Consider the following 16,761-nt stretch of genomic DNA (forward strand, 5'->3'; position numbering starts at 1 on the left):
ATAACGACAGCCTCCTGATTGTATCATGTCAAAACTAAAATTTACTTATTAGGTTTTTTTTGTGTGCATAATTTAAGTTCAAAACTTTTTAAAACCACAATTTCATGTCTTTATTGATCGGCCTCGGTGGCGTCGTGGCAGGCCATCGGTCTACAGGCTGGTAGGTACTGGGTTCGGATCCCAGTCGAGGCATGGGATTTTTAATCCAGATACCGACTCCAAACCCTGAGTGAGTGCTCCGCAAGGCTCAATGGGTAGGTGTAAACCACTTGCACCGACCAGTGATCCATAACTGGTTCAACAAAGGCCATGGTTTGTGCTATTCTGCCCGTGGGAAGCGCAAATAAAAGATCCCTTGCTGCCTGTCGTAAAAAAGAGTAGCCTATGTGGCGACAGCGGGTTTCCTCTAAAAACAGTGTCAGAATGACCATATATTTGACGTCCAATAGCCGATGATAAGATTAAAAATCAATGTGCTCTAGTGGCGTCGTTAAATAAAACAAACTTTTTTAACTTTTTCATGTCTTTATTGGTGCATTTGTTTTGTGTTTAGTCTGTGGGTATGTACATATAAAACAAGGACAATATTATGTCACAATTATTAAATGTTTGAGATTCATGCAATAGCCGATGATTAATAAATCAATGTGTTCTAGTGGTTTCGTTAAATGAAAAACAAACACTAGGGTTTTATCTTATGGTCCTGGAATTAAGGTATAAAAAGTAGAGACGAGACGAGATGAGATGAGACAAGAAAAAAACCCTTAAAATAAAATAAACTTTTAAAACAAAGACTGAAAACAAAGTACACACACACAACAAAAGGTTTCAGCCCAGCTAATTTTGTCCGAATATCTCAGTCGTTCTTGCCTGAATTAGAGGATTTGCACCAGCATTTGGGGGTGGGCATTCGACCTACCTCCTCCTCCCCGCCTCGTACAAAACAAGCAAGTAGGCAATGCACATTACTGGTCACAGTCTATGAATAAACAAATATTAAATGAATGTTAAAAATGAAAATGAGGTTTCGGCGAGGCTTGAACTCGCGACCTTCTGCGTGTTAAGCAGACGTGATAACCACTACACCACGAAACCGATAACTATTGACGTGTAGTATTATGTTTTTAATGCATTTGGCAAATACTATTTTTACTTCTTTTCTTTCTTTTTTATTTAGTATAAATAATTTATTTTTATTTTTACTTATTATCATTAGCCCATATGGTTAAAAATATCTTGGTACACATCAAAATGATACGTCCCACTAGAATGCCAAGTGGGACGTAACACTTTTGACTTTCGATTAGCAGCAAGAGATATGTTATATGCACCATCCCATAGACAGGATCGCACATACCACGGCCTGTGATGTACCAGTCGTAGTGCACCGGTTTGAGCGAGAAATATTTCAAATGGGCCCATGGACGGGGATCGATCCCAGACCAACCGGGCATTGAGCGAGTTATTAAGTAAATAAATAATTTTTATAAAGATATGACACACAATGTAGTAGGACAGAGAATCTGAAAATCCTGCATAAGTGACACATTTGATAAAGACCTGACACATTTTCGAAAGCGTATCGTATTGTGCGTGTTTATTATTATTATTATTATTATTATTATTGTTGTTGACACTTGTTGTTGTGTGTGTGTACTTTGTTTTTTTTGTGTTTTTTTTTAAATGTTTTATTTTAAATTTCCTCTCTCACTATTTGTGTGGTCCTTAACCGTTTGTTTGAAGCCATATAACCGTAAATAAAATATGTTGAGTGCGTCGTTAAATAAAACATTTCTTTCTTTCTTTTTATTTAACGAAACCACTAGAGCACATTGATTTATTAATCATCGGCTGTTGCATGAATCTCATACATTTAATAATTCTGACATAATAATGTCCTATTTTTCCATTAGCAGTCAGGAATGTTTTATATGTACAAACCCACAGACTGAACACAAAACAAATGCAACAATAAAGGCTTGAATTTTTGTTATAAAAAAGTTTTGAACTTAAATTATGCTAAAAATATAACCTAATAAATAAATTTTAGTTTAGACATGATACGATCAGGAGGCTGTCTTTATTGCTCAGACAGAAAAACTCTTTTATCAGAAGTTGTTTTTTTATTACAGGGTTGAAAAAAAAAAGGTTTCGGCGAGGCTCGAACTCGCGACCTTCTGCGTGTGAAGCAGACGTGATAACCACTACACCACGAAACCAGTTAACTCAATCGTCTCATTCAAGTGATTCATAATGCAGCCTACTGTAATACACCGTAGATAAAGTAAAGCTTGTTTTATTTAACGACGCCTCTAGAGCACATTGATGTTTATCTTATCATCGGCTATTGGACGTCAAACATATGGTCATTCTGACATATTTCTTTAGATTAGAGGAAACCCGCTACCGCCATATAGGCTACTCTTTTCGATAAGCAGCAAGGGGTCTTTTACATGCACTTTCCCACAGACAGGAAAGCACATACCACGGCCTTTGATGAACCAGTTGTGGGCCACTGGTTGGAACGGAAAACAGCCCAAACCGCTTGAGCCACATCCCGCTCCCTGTCCCGAAGATAGTGCACGTGGTACATCCTTTCTACAGCCACAACTCTGAAAACCCCCGCGTATTTGTATAAACTACAGAATAGTGATTTTTTTTTTTTTTTAGGTATGTCACTTACTGGCAAAAGGAGAAACTACTTAAAACGACATCTAAATTTCGGGATTGTTTATTTGTACACGCTGTAGGTATCGGTTTCGAGGTGTAGTGGTTATAAACACATTAAAAGCCTCCTTTGAAGTCCCTGTTATTTATTTTTGAATGTTCGCCTGTTCAGGTTTCATCGGGAAATATGTTGACAAGATAACACAAACATAAAACTAGCAAATACAGTAATGTTAAAAAAAAACCCACAATAAAAAACCACAATAACAAAAAAACAAAACAAAAAACCCCACAAAAAAACTATTAGTAAATAGAATTAAAACTAATCTGTATACATAATGAAAACTTACTTTTAAAAAACCTTATTATAACAAACCATTATTACATTCTAAATTGTAAGAATACGTTTAAAATAATATTTAAAATTGCTTACAATAATGCTAAGAGTCGATCCTTAGTACCTAAAGGCCTTGCAGTAAATGAATGGAATAAAGTAATGAACTACAGTGAGGTAAACTATCAATCTAATAGAAAGCCCTTAAACTAAGAGTGAGTAAAAATCAAGTAACATGGTAAGTTTTGTTCGAAAATTTAATTCAATTATTTATTTGCCAAAGCAATTGCCTATAGGCATAAACATTAAATGTTATATAATAAATTTACATAATTACGGAAAAAGAGTATGTGAGTGGATATGTATGAATCTTTTTATTATATTTACTTGTAAATTTTATGTATATATGCAATATTGAGTTTCACGAATAAAAAGATAAAAAAACAACAAAAAAACGTCTGCTTCACACGCAGAAGGTCGCGAGTTCGAGCCTAGCCGAAACCTCATTTTATTTTTAACATTCATTTAATATTTGTTTATTCTTAGACTGTAACCAATAATGTGCATTGCCTACTTGCTTGTTTTGTACGAGGCGGGGAGGAGGTGGTGGGTCGACTGCCCTCCCCCTAATTCTGGCGCAAATCCTCAAATTCAGGCAAGAACGATAGATATATTGAGACAAAATTAGCTGGCCTGAAACCTTTTGTTGTTTGTGTGTGTAATTTGTTTTCAGTCTTTGTTTTAAAAGTTTTTTTTTTTTTTTTCTTGTCTCATCTCATCTCGTCTCGTCACGTCCCTACTTTTTATTTGTTAATTCCAGGACCATAAGATAAAACCCTAGCACCCCTATCAATCCCGCCAAATCTAACAAAACTGCCTCCAAAACGAAAATAAAGTTTAAAAAAAAATGTATTTAACGAAACCACTAGAGCACATTGATTTATTAATCATCGACTGCTGCATGAATCTCAAACATATAATAATTCTGACATAATATAGTCCTATTTTTCCATTAGCAGTCAGGAATATTTTATATGTACAAACCCACAGACTGAACACAAAACAAATGCAACAATAAAGACATGAAATTTTGTTTTTAAAATGTTTTGAACTTAAATTATGCTAAAAATAACCTAATAAATAAATTTCAGTTTAGACATGATACAATCAGGAGGCTGTCTTTATTGCTCAGACAGAAAAAACTCTTTTATTAGATTAAAAAATATATATTACAGGGGGAAAAAAAGGTTTCGGCGAGGCTCGAACTCGCGACCTTCTGCGTGTGAAGCAGACGTGATAACCACTACACCACGAAACCGATAACTATTGACGTCTAGTATTATGTTTTTAATGCATTGGAAAGTACAGTAAAGTTAAAACAACAACAACACCCCCCCCCCCCCCAACCCCCCCAAAAAAAAAACCACAAAAAAACAAACAAAACAAACAAAAAACCAAAAACAAAACAAAACCCACCCCAAAACAACCAAAGAACCCAAAAAGAAATCTGTATACATAATGACAACTTAATTAAAAAACAACACTTATTATAACAAACCATTATTATAACAAACTAATCTTAACTCTAAGAATACATTTAAAATAATATTTAAAATTGATTACAATAATGCTAAATGTCGATACTTAGTACCTAAAGGCCTTGCAATAAATGAATGGAATAACGTGTTAGTGTTTGTGTGCGTGCGTGCGTGTGTGTGTGATAAAGGAATGCCAATGAAAATCATAAAGCTACACAGTAGTGGTTAAACTTTTAATTTTTGTTTGTTTGGGTTTGTTTTTGTTTTTTGTTTTTTATTGCTGTTGTTGTTTTTGTGACCGGCCTCGGTAGCGTCGTGGTTAGGCCATCGGTCTACAGGCTGGTAGGTACTGGGTTCGGATCCCAGTCGAGGCATGGGATTTGTAATCCAGATACAGACTCCAAATCATGAGTGAGTGCTCCGCAAGGCTCAATGGGTAGGTGTAAACCACTTGCACCGACCAGTGATCCATAACTGGTTCAAATACGGCCATGGTTTGTGCTATCCTGTCTGTGGGAAGTGCAAATAAAAGATCCCTTGCTGCCTGTCGTAAAAGAGTAGGCTATGTCGCGACAGCGGGTTTCCTCTAAAAAAAACCTGTCAGAATGACCCTATGTTTGACGTCCAATAGCTGATGATAAGATAAAAAATCAATGTGCTCTAGTTGCGTCGTTAAATAAAACAAACTACTTTTTGGGGGGTTGTTTTTGTTGTTGTTGTTGGTGGTGTTGCTTTTGCTAAACAAAAAACGGGGGGGGGGGGGGGGGGACACTTATATAGAATTCCCCCGGTGTTGAAAAGTGAGGGGGACGCGTCCCTCCTGTCCCCCACCGATCAACGCCCATGGTAATAGGTTAGGAACAACTCAAAAAGTGAAACAACAATTTTAGAATGGACACAGTTAGAATTAATTAACAAGCTCTTTGCGTTTGGTAGATTGGATCACATATCCAATAAGATTGCGTAATTGAGTTACATTTTAAAGACTTAAAAGTGTAATCAATTTAAATGCAGAAGGTTTTTTCCCCAGTAACACTGCTTAATGAATTAAGACAGACTTGAAACTAATATTTAATGAGTCATTCTCCCGAAATGTGTCATATTGCGTTACCCACCGTAAAATACACTTATTCCACAAACCTTCCTAAGTCCTTCGTCCATACCCCGCCCCGTTTGTTGAGAAATTAATACGTGTTAGCTCCAAAACAGTGGCGAATGGTATCTTCATATCCAGAACATTATTAAAAAAACCCAAGCAAAATGACAAATTGTCTCGGCTCGCTAAAACACCGGCTCTCTAGAGAGTCGCTAGAAAAAATATATTGTTAATTTATTCTTCCAGTCTATGAGTATGCTGACATAATTTGGGATAAACTGTACCCTTTATTTACCAGAACAGTTAGAATATATCCAGCTTGATGCTTTACGCATCATCTGTGGAGCTGTTCGTGGGGACCGGCCTCAGTGGCGTCGTGGCAGGCCATCGGTCTACAGGCTGGTAGGTACTGGGTTCGGATCCCAGTCGAGGCATGGGATTTTTAATTAAGATACCGACTCCAAACCCTGAGTGAGTGCTCCGCAAGGCTCAATGGGTAGGTGTAAACCACTTGCACCGACCAGTGATCCATAACTGGTTCAACAAAGGCCATGGTTTGTGCTATCCTGCCTGTGGGAAGATCCCTTGCTGCCTGTCGTAAAAAGAGTAGCCTATGTGGCGACAGCGGGTTTCCTCTAAAAACAGTGTCAGAATGACCATATGTTTGACGTCCAATAGCCGATGATAAGATAAAAAATCAATGTGCTCTAGCGGCGTCGTTAAATAAAACAAACTTTACTGTTCGTGGGACATCTCACCAATCGCTATACAAAGAAACAGGACGTATACCACTAGCTGAGAGAAGGAGACACAAAGTATGTATGATGTACTGAATATGTAACGGTCTCTCTCCTAGATATTTGTCCATCCAACTACCTCGAACTGTCGGACAAATAAACAGATATTCCCTACAAATTACGGTGTACAAATGTAATATTATACATTATAACAAGGTCGTAGATTCGATGAGGTATTAACTAAATGTGTACCAGTCAAATATAAAAAAGTATACTAATGATACTAAGTAAAAATAAAAATATATTATTAATACTAAATTTAAAAAAAAGAGTAAAAATTATATTTTGCCAATGCCTTAAAAACATGATAATCATCCTGTCCTGGACGGAGGAACTGACTAAGGCCGGTACTTGTGCCCAGGACAGGCGTGCGCTACAACAGCTTGCTCTGAATGTGCACGTTAACAGTTTTTCCCATTCCATTCCCATTCCCAACATAATAATAGACGTCAGTAGATATCGGTTTCGTGGTGTAGTGGTTATCACGTCTGCTTAACACGCAGAAGGTCGCGAGTTCGAGCCTCGCCGAAACCTCATTTAAGATTTTTAACATTCAATTTTTAATATACTTATAATTAATCATAATTTGCATTGTTTAAGTAGTCAACTAGAATAGACGGGGCAGTGCAGATAGGAGATATCATTATCATATATCTACACATGTATATTATTATGAGTATAAAAAGCGAACACTATGATGGAGGAAAAAATATATATATTCCTTATGAAATCAAAGTGTTTAATTTGAGCTTTCGGGGGGGGGGGGGGGGGGGTACCAAATGACTTGAAATGAGTATGGTATATATCGTGCTCGTGAAAGTGCAAGACAAATTTGTATGTGATTATTTATACAATCGGAAATAATTCTCACATGACTAGACTAGTTATGTGTGGAGATTACACAATGTATCAATGAAAAATAAACCCAAATTTTTAAAAATTAAAATTATATAACACACAGAGCAGAAGGACCGAGTACGTCCAAAAACTGCATCTGTGAGACTTTGGAAAAGAACTGACACAATTTTTAGCAACATTTTCGAAAACGTACTCTGTGTGTGTGTGTGTGTGTGTGTGTGTATGTGTATGTGTATGTGTGTGTGTATGTGTATGTGTGTTTGTATGTATGTGTATGTGTGTATGTGTGTGTGTATGTATGTGTATGTATGTATGTGTGTGTGTATGTATGTGTGTGTGTGTGTGTGTGTGTATGTGTGTATATCTGTGTGTATGTGTGTTTGTGTGTGTGTATGTGTGTATGTGTGTGTATGTGTATGTGTGTATGTGTATGTGTATGTATGTGTGTGTATGTGTATGTGTGTATGTGTGTATGTGTGTGTATGTATGTGTATATGTATGTGTGTGTGTATGTGTGTGTGTGTGTGTGTATGTGTATGTATGTATGTGTGTATGTGTGTGTGTGTGCGTGTGTATGTGTGTGGGTATGTGTATGTATGTGTGTGTGTATGTGTGTGTGTGTGCATGTATGTGTATGTGTGTGTGTATGTATCTATATATATATATATATATATATATATATATGTGTGTGTGTGTATATGTGTGTGTATGTGTGTGTATGTATGTGTGTTTATGTGTGTGTATGTGTGTGTATATATATGTGTGTGTGTGTGTGTGTGTGTATGTGTGTGTGTATGTGTGTGTGTGTGTGTTTTCTTTCTTTGTTTTGATTTCGATTTCGATTTTGATTATTATTATTATTTGTTTTTTAATTATTATTATTTTTATTACTGTTATTTTTTTTATATATAAATAAATAAGCGCAGGTATGTGTGACGTCATCACGTGGAGATTACAAAATATATAAATGTGTGTGCGTGTGTGTGTGTGTGTGTGTGTTTTCGTTGAATTCGAGCAAAAAATGAGCCTGTGTACTTTGTTTTCTTTCTTTGTTTTGATTTCGATTTCGATTATTATTATTTTATTTTTTTAATTATTATTATTTTTTTTTTTTATTACTGTTATTTTTATATATATAAATAAATAAGCGCAGGTATGTGTGACGTCATCACGTGGAGATTACAAAATAAATAAATGAAAATATAAAACCAAATTTTTAAAAATTAATAAGGTATAACACACAGAAACTGCATCTGTGAGACTGACTGACACAGTTTCAAAAACGTACTGTGTGTGTGTGTGTATTTGTGTGTGTGTGTGTCTTTCGTACTTTGTTTTGTTTTCTTTCTTTGTTTTGCTTTCGATTTGTCACAACCAAGAAATTACGCCGTGCTGTCAAGACCTCCACACCTACTGTTAAAGTTTTAAAATCTACGGCTGTTGAAAGCGACGACATCTTCAAATTAACAAACCACTATGGCACTGTTGAATAACAAAGACTTTGAAGAAGGACTACCATCTTCGTTAAACATTTTTACTTTACCTCCCTATCAGACCAGTGTATTTCAACACTATTATGTCAACGTGCGTCCTCTGAGTCAAATCAGCGATTCATCACCAGTGGAATTTCAAATGTCTAATAGTGGAAGTGATTATATCGACCTGAAACGAACACGCTTGCATCTCAAAGTGAAAGTCGTGCATGCAGATGGAACGGCTTTAGCGAAGGACGAACATGTGGCTCCAGTAAATTTATTTATGCAGGCTCTGTGGTCTCAGGTGTCCGTCTACCTCCAAGGACAACTCGTGTCGTCCACAAACAATCATTATGCATACAAGAGCATGATACAAACATTGCTGAATTTTGGAGTTGAGGCTAAAGAGACACAGTTACAGTCACAGCTGTTTTACAAGGATGATGGAGAGGTTGAGACAGATATCGAAAGCACAGACCCAATTACAGGAATCAATACTGGGGTAGCCAATCGAGGTTTCTTCATCACAAAAAGTGCAATTCTCACGCTCGAAGGGCCGATCAATGAAGATCTTTTTAATATGAATCGATATCTGGTTAATGAAGTGGATATGAGTTTGAAATTTTACAGATCCACTCCATCCTTCAGTCTAATGAGTGGAAAGAGTGGACAAGAATACAAAATTGAACTTTTGGATGTCTACCTAAAAGTGTGTAAACTGAAAATCAACAGTGCATTGATTCTAGCACACAACTCATTATTTGAAAAGAACAATGCCCTCTATCCCTACATCAGAAGCGAGGTAAAGATGATCAGCATACCCTCCACGCAATTGAATCACACGTGGGATAACATGTACAATCACGTGGCCAATCGCTATGTAGTGGGCTTCGTAGATAGTGCGTCAGTCAATGGCTCTTACACTGGTAATCCATTCAACTTTACAGCTTCCAATATCAAAACGGTGGCTATGTACGTGGATGGAATCAGTGTGCCAGGACGTCCCGTGGAAGCAGATGACGTTGGAGCTTACGTTAATCTGTTTGATGGGACTGATATGTGGATGAACAATACGGGGAATGGTATATCTAGAGATGATTTTTTGCTTGGGTCTGCACTTTTCGTATTTTCACTCGAGCCGACTTTTATGGAGGGAGAGTATTTGAACCTCGTTAAAAGTGGAAACGTGCGAGTGGAGATTGAATTCAAAAAAGCTCTCACCAAGACAATCAACTGTATAGTTCTTATGCAGAGGAATTCTATCATTGAAATCGATCAAACACGTAACGTCTTTCTCAAATGAATACCTCACAGTTAGAGTGCGTCATTGACAGTGACCAGCACCTACGGACACACGTTTTAGGTGTTTACTCTATCGATACATTGCCTCGCATTGCTAAACCACCATCTGAATGGGGTCTCATTGTAAACACTGACAGAAGCACACAGAAGGGAAAACACTGGTTGGCCATCTATGTGATCAGAAACAGAGCTGAACTATTTGACAGTCTAGGATATAAACCAGATGCTGGTATCGTTAAATATCTAAGACCCTACGAGTATTCCTACAATAATGTACAGCTGCAATCTTCACACTCTGCGGAGTGTGGTTTTTATTGTTTATATTTCTTACTGTGTAAAATAAAGACCAAGATGAGCATGACAGATATTGTCGAACAATTTGATTCAACTGATAGAGAGTACAATGACTCATTTGTAACCAATTTCATTTGTCGTTATTTTAAATATTGTACACCACATACTTGTATATAATGTAATAAATACATATATTGAATGCACGTGTTTGTCTTTATTTAAATAAAAATATAATATTAGTGGTTTATTTGTTGTCGGTTGAGCAGAGAAGACAGTCATGGCCCGATACGTAGTAAAACACTATGATTTTTTAAGGCATATTCTTGCGTTTAACCATTATGATGAAATTATACAAGATGTCATTGGCATGAATCGTGAACAGATGTTGGCTCTTGTGGCCATTGTGAAACGATTGCTTGATAACCGTTTAGCAGTGACAAGGAATGAACAACGGAGGTTTCTGCAAAGAAATCTTAATAACCCATATCTGTCTGTACTTAAACAATTTGTGAGACCTAACACAACAGATCCCAATAGGAAGCGTCTATTAATTCGTTACACACCACTGATTGCATTTATATTAAAACCAGAACACGTCACTACAGTCAAACAAGAATGAATCAGACGTGCCAGACTGTTGGCTCGTGCCAGTGCTTAAATATTAAAGTAAATATTTCTCGATCTCAGTTACCCACGTGCCATTGTTACAGCATGTCGACTTCATCCAGTGATACTACAAATCAAGAACAGGATGAATGTTTGCTTCCTATACAGACACCGACGACTATTTCGGTGATTGGTGGGTCATCGAGTGGGAAGACCTATCTAACTAAGTGTTTGTTGGAACGAGGCGATGTCATGTTTGACAAGCCACCTAATCTTATCGTGTATTGTTATGCGGTGTGGCAGGACATGTACACCGAAATGCAACACACTATACCTAACATTCAGTTTCACGATGCATTACCAAACGTGGACGAATTACACGAATGGTCTTCTCAAGCCAACAAACAGATGGTTTTGGTTTTCGATGATCTTATGATGGAAGTGTGTAAAAGCCATCTCATGTTAAACCTCTATACCACACTGTCCCACCATTTGGGTATAAATGTAGTCAACATACAACAGTCGGCCTATCCTAAAGGCGAATGTAACAGAAGTATATCGTTAAACACCCATCTGTTTATTTTAATGTCAAACCCACGCTCGGCTCACGAATACAAAATACTAGCTTCTCAGATGTTTCCTGGTCAATCTAAATACTTTTGGGAAGCCTATCGCGATGCTGTGGATGGAAAAAAATATGGCTATCTGATGGTAGATGCCTCCCCTTACATCGACCCTCAATACGGACGACTGCGTACCGGTATATTTCCCTACGAAATTTGCACGGTATATTTACCCAAGGACTAAAAACCATATAAAACGTTTGAACACAAACTACATTTCCTCATTTGGATCTCGGACTAACATGAGTAAAGAGTATTCCTGGATCATTGTTGCCTACCCACCAGGTGAATCGGAGAGAGAGTTGTCAGAGAGTTCACAGTGGTATAAAAGCAAGTGTCTGTCAATTGCCTCACTGAAGTTGGTTTTAATACGTGGAGTCGACATTCCAAATTGTTGGGGTGGACCGTACTATTTTATAGTGTTAAGATCTGCTTTTGATGCATAAATAATAATGACAGACCTAATTAACGAAAATCTTAATTATTTGACCATGCTCAAGGAAGGCAATGTGAAGCAGAGACGGGCATTGTTATCACACGCATCACCCGACCAGTTCAAATCTTTGATAGAGGTGATCTTCAACATTTTACGTGGAAACATACCTCTCTCTGAAAGTGTTAAAAAGCATATGCATCGCTACAGGCTGGTTATTTGCACACTGGCTAGCAGAGCAGTCGGCAAGAAACGCAAACTCCAGCTATTAAAATCTCACAAATTTATCCTACCTCCCTGTATAGAGGCACTGCTTTATTACCTACGGAACGACAGTGAATCTGGAGACAATGACCAAGCCTATTATTCTGCTGTCGAGGGAAACGTATCAGAGACTTTTGAAGAAACAGATAGCGAATGAAAATCATGTCTCTAATCGTGCCGAAACAGGTTCGTCCACAGAGCAGAGTATTTGTTCACCCAGACACGCTGATGTGCACATGAATGAAATAAGCTGTCACGAACCATGGAGCGTGAATACACAACGACAACTGGAATTACAAAGCGAGATTTTAGATGGCATTACTTCCACGTCATTCATCGGCAAACTTATGACTTTGTGGATGTTTATAAAAGATCAGATGGATTTAGGTCATATCTCTGTCACTGACAAAAATGAGCTTGTCACAAAAGATGGTAAAATATTCAAAGGATCAAATATTGTCCAGCTAATACGACATGTTGTATTGCAAAACAAACGCAAACAACCCATAGACTACAAGCAGTTTGTTAAAGTAATGATTGATTTAAATGGCCCTACAAACTTATTTAATCATAATCAATTTGGTTATGGCAAACAAACACAACAAACCTTATTAAGTAATCAATCAATGTATTTGAAACGAAAAACAGTCAGTGGTCCACCTGGACAGAAAACAATGAAGATACAAAAAACTCTTGAAAAGTTTAAATGAAGACTTGTCCATCATCATCACATATAAACAAGATAGTTCAAACATGAATAAAAATATGTTGAAACAATGTGTCCTTTATTTTTCTTCATAATCTTGTTAGTGTCTCTGCAGCGTATTTATCCAAATGTATCTTTTTGTCATACACGTTATGAAGTTTGTTATAAGTAGCTATTCACAGAAATCCCACTGTATAGTTTGTCAATAACGCACTACTTTTGTGATGCTAAAAAGTATCTGTTCACACAAATGAGACGTGACGTGCAACATTGGGGTTTCCCATTCTCTGTCTTGTGAATGCAGATCTAGCAGACAATTTGTGACATTTCAGCGCTGAACATCCAGTCTTGTCACTGTTGTAATAGATGGGAAATATGTCTGTTGAAAAGAAGAAGACACACATCAATAATTTATAGAAATAGAAATATTTTATACAAGCTTAAACCACGCCCACACACGCACACACAAATTAAAACACAATTTTCACCAAATATTCACTGCTGAAATATATTGTATCCTCTTACCTTTCGTTTGGAATATATCAATGATATTACAGGTGGTCGCTTTATAGATGATTGATCACAGGCAGTGGTATCACAGGTGGTTGTATCACTGTTTGCTATGCACACAACTAAATACATTACTACAAAAGGGGAATATTGAATAAGTTATTTTTAATGATTTAATACTGACAAGAAATGGACATTGTTTCTTTGTGCATTTTATTATTTAACCAATTACAGAGGATTGTACCCATAGGGCTTAGATTCGATGCCATCGTCTAAAAGGTATCTCTTATCATCCAAAGGCGTCAATGCTATTTTCGTGGTTTTGATGGTGAACAATTCGTTATGAAAAGATCTAATCTGATGATAAGAGGCCGTGGTTTGTTTATGTTTTAAAAGACAATCTTTGAACATCTCGTGATGAAGATGCTTACGAATAAATGTTCTCTGAATGCCCTTTGCTCTCAGTTCTTCCTTCGTTACACCTTCAGTTTTGTCCACTATATATGAATAATTTTTGGCTCGCAGCCCTACAAATTCCCTGATGATTTGTCCCCCCGCTTCGTCCTTCATGACACTGATAGCTTTGTGTCTGACTGAAGAATGGAGCGGGTGGTCTTTTGGATAGTTGGACGTGTCAAAAAGAGATAGATTTGCGTGTATGAAATCATAAGGGTCTCTCAATGGTCTACCCACGGGAGCCGAGATTTGATATAATAAACTATCAGTGTCAGTCATGAGTACTTTTAAACGAGTTCCATATTCTTTTAGCATGACATTGTAATGAAAATCGTATAAAATACGTTTGGCGTGTTCCAAAATGGTGAAGCCAACGGACATGGGTTGATTTAGTGTGACCGACACTTTTTCCATGCTGACGGCTACCAAATGTTCCGAAAAGATATTAACAGATTTAAAATTAGGTTTTGCCGTGTACCGTCGCAATCTCTTTTCGTCTGTGATTAGTTCTACCTGTTGATAATTTCTGACATTTTGCAATTGTTTTCCATAGACCGAATTGGATAATAATTTAAACAGATCTTTTGAAAATTCGTCCGTGGCTTCTTTGCGTTTTTGGGTATTAAAATCAATGTATGGTTTCATCCATGGATCTTGAATGAATGTTAATACTTTGTGAATTTTGACGAGTTTCAGGCCCAATTGCAGGTAGAACTGTAAAGTGGAAAAATGAATGATATAGTGACTCTTATTTTTTAACGTCGAAAACAGTTTGGTTCCCGTAGATTTTTTCATTTTGTTCCCCATTTTTTTAAGAAGGTCTTTGTGGTAGGGGGAGAACTGGTCGTAGGGGATGCTCTCTTTGGTGGGCGCAACGGGTAAGGTTTGATCAATGCGATACAATTCGCGGGGATATTCTTAATCACAGTCTAGAACATACCCCACGTCTCCCTCGAGATCAAGGTGGAGCCAAGAGAATGTTATAAATTTCTCGCAGTATAGATCGGTCGACCTTAATTACAATAGCTCTAATTTACGCTTCTTTTTAAATTACTAGTTAACGCAGTTTATCACCGTCGGATATTCGGAGGAAATATTATTAAATTTCTTGTTTTACGTGGAAGTAATTTCTTGCATATAATTAAGCAGCTGGACAACTAGCCTTCAAAAATTATTCAAATTGCTATAAATAAAGGCAACGTCTCGCAATATGTATCACGATTTTAATCAACTGTTTTTCAAAACACCGCTGTTTACTCTGTACAACATGAGTTCCGTTGTTAACGACTGTTTAATCTGCCACGTGGAATTGATGGACGACAATAGATTGTGTTGCGAATGTATTATGATTGCTTTGGATGACAAATACAAACCTGAGCTTCCAATGCCATTTTCTGAAAATGTGAGTGACATGCAACTTCCAGCACCTTATATCGAATCAATCAATTATCGAGATGCATATGCAGATGCCATTGAGAAGGTCATTGTCAAGACGATGAGAGATATGGAGTGCGTACACATAGATGGAGAATGCAGTGTATGTAATAAAGCTTCGTGGAACAATGACGTAGTGTGCAAAGTCTGTGCTAACTGGTACACGGCAAGACATGTGCGACAGCAGTGGAAATAGAAATATCGAGACTGAAACTGATGCAATTTGACGTTGTTAAACTGTTTATATATTTCTTACATAAAGTAAAAAAACGCACAGTTAGTTTAGTTAAATATAAATGTAGAGGGTTAAACAGAATGAATCGTCATGAACGGTTACTGTACCTATCGCCCTCATTAAATAGTTATTATTTTTAACGCAAAAAACATATAAATACGAAAGAAATTAGTACAGCGGAGTTCATTACAATGGAAGACAACGAACGGGCACAAGACCTTTCTCGAAGTGTTTCTAAATCTGAAAGTTGGAGACTGTTTGGGCGGAGGGTTGCTAAAACGGAGACAGTGTTTTTCTCACAGATAGTCATCCTATACATTGTGATTGTAACATGCATCATCAATTTATCACTGAACCGTGGTAATTCTAACTTGTGGACCGCTCTGCTTAGTAGTTCTCTTGGTTATTTGCTTCCTAACCCAAAGATAAAATCCAAATCGGTTCAAGTATAAATAATGTCACCTTAAAATGACATTTTCAAAGCGTTGGGGGGTGGGGGGGGGGGGGGGGGGGGGGGGGGGGTGAATTTGGATGAAAAGACATTGTTTTTCATTATTTAATATGAAAATAAGATTTTCATGGGTGGGTGTGGGAAGGAAATAAATTGATTTTTAACAAGAAGAATTCTGGTATAACGTAGATTCGTTTTTGTTCGGTCATACACCAATTAAGATAATTACAGACATTAACATTACAGAGGGTCGATTTAAACAGCTGGATAAGTAATTATTGGCGAGATCGTGTGTATATATTCCTAGAGTTTTACAAGCATTAATTCACTAGCTAAAAATGAACGAGAACTGTGAACGTCAGACGACCTTACAACGTGAGACCGCTATATCGGATACAGAGTTGAAACAGGAAGAGGATAAATGTTGTATCCATATAGAAAATACACGTTATTTGACCGCAAAAATATGGAAAGGTAAAATGAAAATTCATGTACGACAGTACGAATGGAGTTTGTCTGGCAGTTTGTTTCCAACCAAGAAGGGTGTAGTTCTCTCCCTACTACAGTGGGTGGAACTAACATCTTCCACACAAGAAGTCAACACAGCGATTAGTGATGTACAAGCGGGAGAAGAAGTGAAGCTGTCTTTACACCTGGGTAGTAACCTGTATATCCACGTGAA

General features: G+C 37.2%; 2 protein-coding genes and 4 non-coding genes across 6 annotated transcripts; 2 read left to right on the top strand and 4 right to left on the bottom strand.

The window, feature by feature from the left end:
* Positions 1 to 1,022: 1,022 nt before the first annotated feature.
* Trnav-aac lies at positions 1,023 to 1,095 on the bottom strand. The gene has a single exon. It is a non-coding gene; the product is annotated as a tRNA-Val (tRNA).
* Positions 1,096 to 2,146: 1,051 nt separating this feature from the next.
* On the bottom strand, positions 2,147 to 2,219 carry Trnav-cac. The gene has a single exon. It is a non-coding gene; the product is annotated as a tRNA-Val (tRNA).
* A 2,027-nt stretch (positions 2,220 to 4,246) lies between these two features.
* On the bottom strand, positions 4,247 to 4,319 carry Trnav-cac. The gene has a single exon. It is a non-coding gene; the product is annotated as a tRNA-Val (tRNA).
* Positions 4,320 to 6,893: 2,574 nt separating this feature from the next.
* On the top strand, positions 6,894 to 6,966 carry Trnav-aac. The gene has a single exon. It is a non-coding gene; the product is annotated as a tRNA-Val (tRNA).
* Positions 6,967 to 8,766: 1,800 nt separating this feature from the next.
* On the top strand, positions 8,767 to 10,068 carry LOC121368671 (uncharacterized protein F54H12.2-like). The gene has a single exon (XM_041493409.1). The coding sequence runs from the start codon at positions 8,767 to 8,769 to the stop codon at positions 10,066 to 10,068; it is 1,302 nt and encodes a 433-aa protein (XP_041349343.1).
* Positions 10,069 to 12,930: 2,862 nt separating this feature from the next.
* Positions 12,931 to 14,905, bottom strand: LOC121390564. The gene is made up of 2 exons (XM_041522411.1): positions 13,519 to 14,905; positions 12,931 to 13,372 (listed from the first exon to the last, which is right to left on the bottom strand). Exon 1 carries the CDS (start codon positions 14,764 to 14,766, stop codon positions 13,732 to 13,734), a length of 1,035 nt encoding a protein of 344 aa, XP_041378345.1. The 5' UTR covers positions 14,767 to 14,905; the 3' UTR covers positions 12,931 to 13,372; positions 13,519 to 13,731.
* Positions 14,906 to 16,761: the final 1,856 nt, after the last annotated feature.

Source organism: Gigantopelta aegis, chromosome 3 (genome assembly GCF_016097555.1).
Source record: "Gigantopelta aegis isolate Gae_Host chromosome 3, Gae_host_genome, whole genome shotgun sequence".
In the NCBI taxonomy this organism is placed as follows: Eukaryota; Metazoa; Mollusca; class Gastropoda; order Neomphalida; family Peltospiridae; genus Gigantopelta; species Gigantopelta aegis.

What these genes read in the sequence shown, in the direction of transcription:
- LOC121368671 (XM_041493409.1), top strand. Translation starts at nt 8,767, where the DNA reads ATGGCACTGTTGAATAACAAAGACTTTGAAGAAGGACTACCATCTTCG.
- LOC121390564 (XM_041522411.1), bottom strand. Translation starts at nt 14,766, where the DNA reads ATGGGGAACAAAATGAAAAAATCTACGGGAACCAAACTGTTTTCGACG.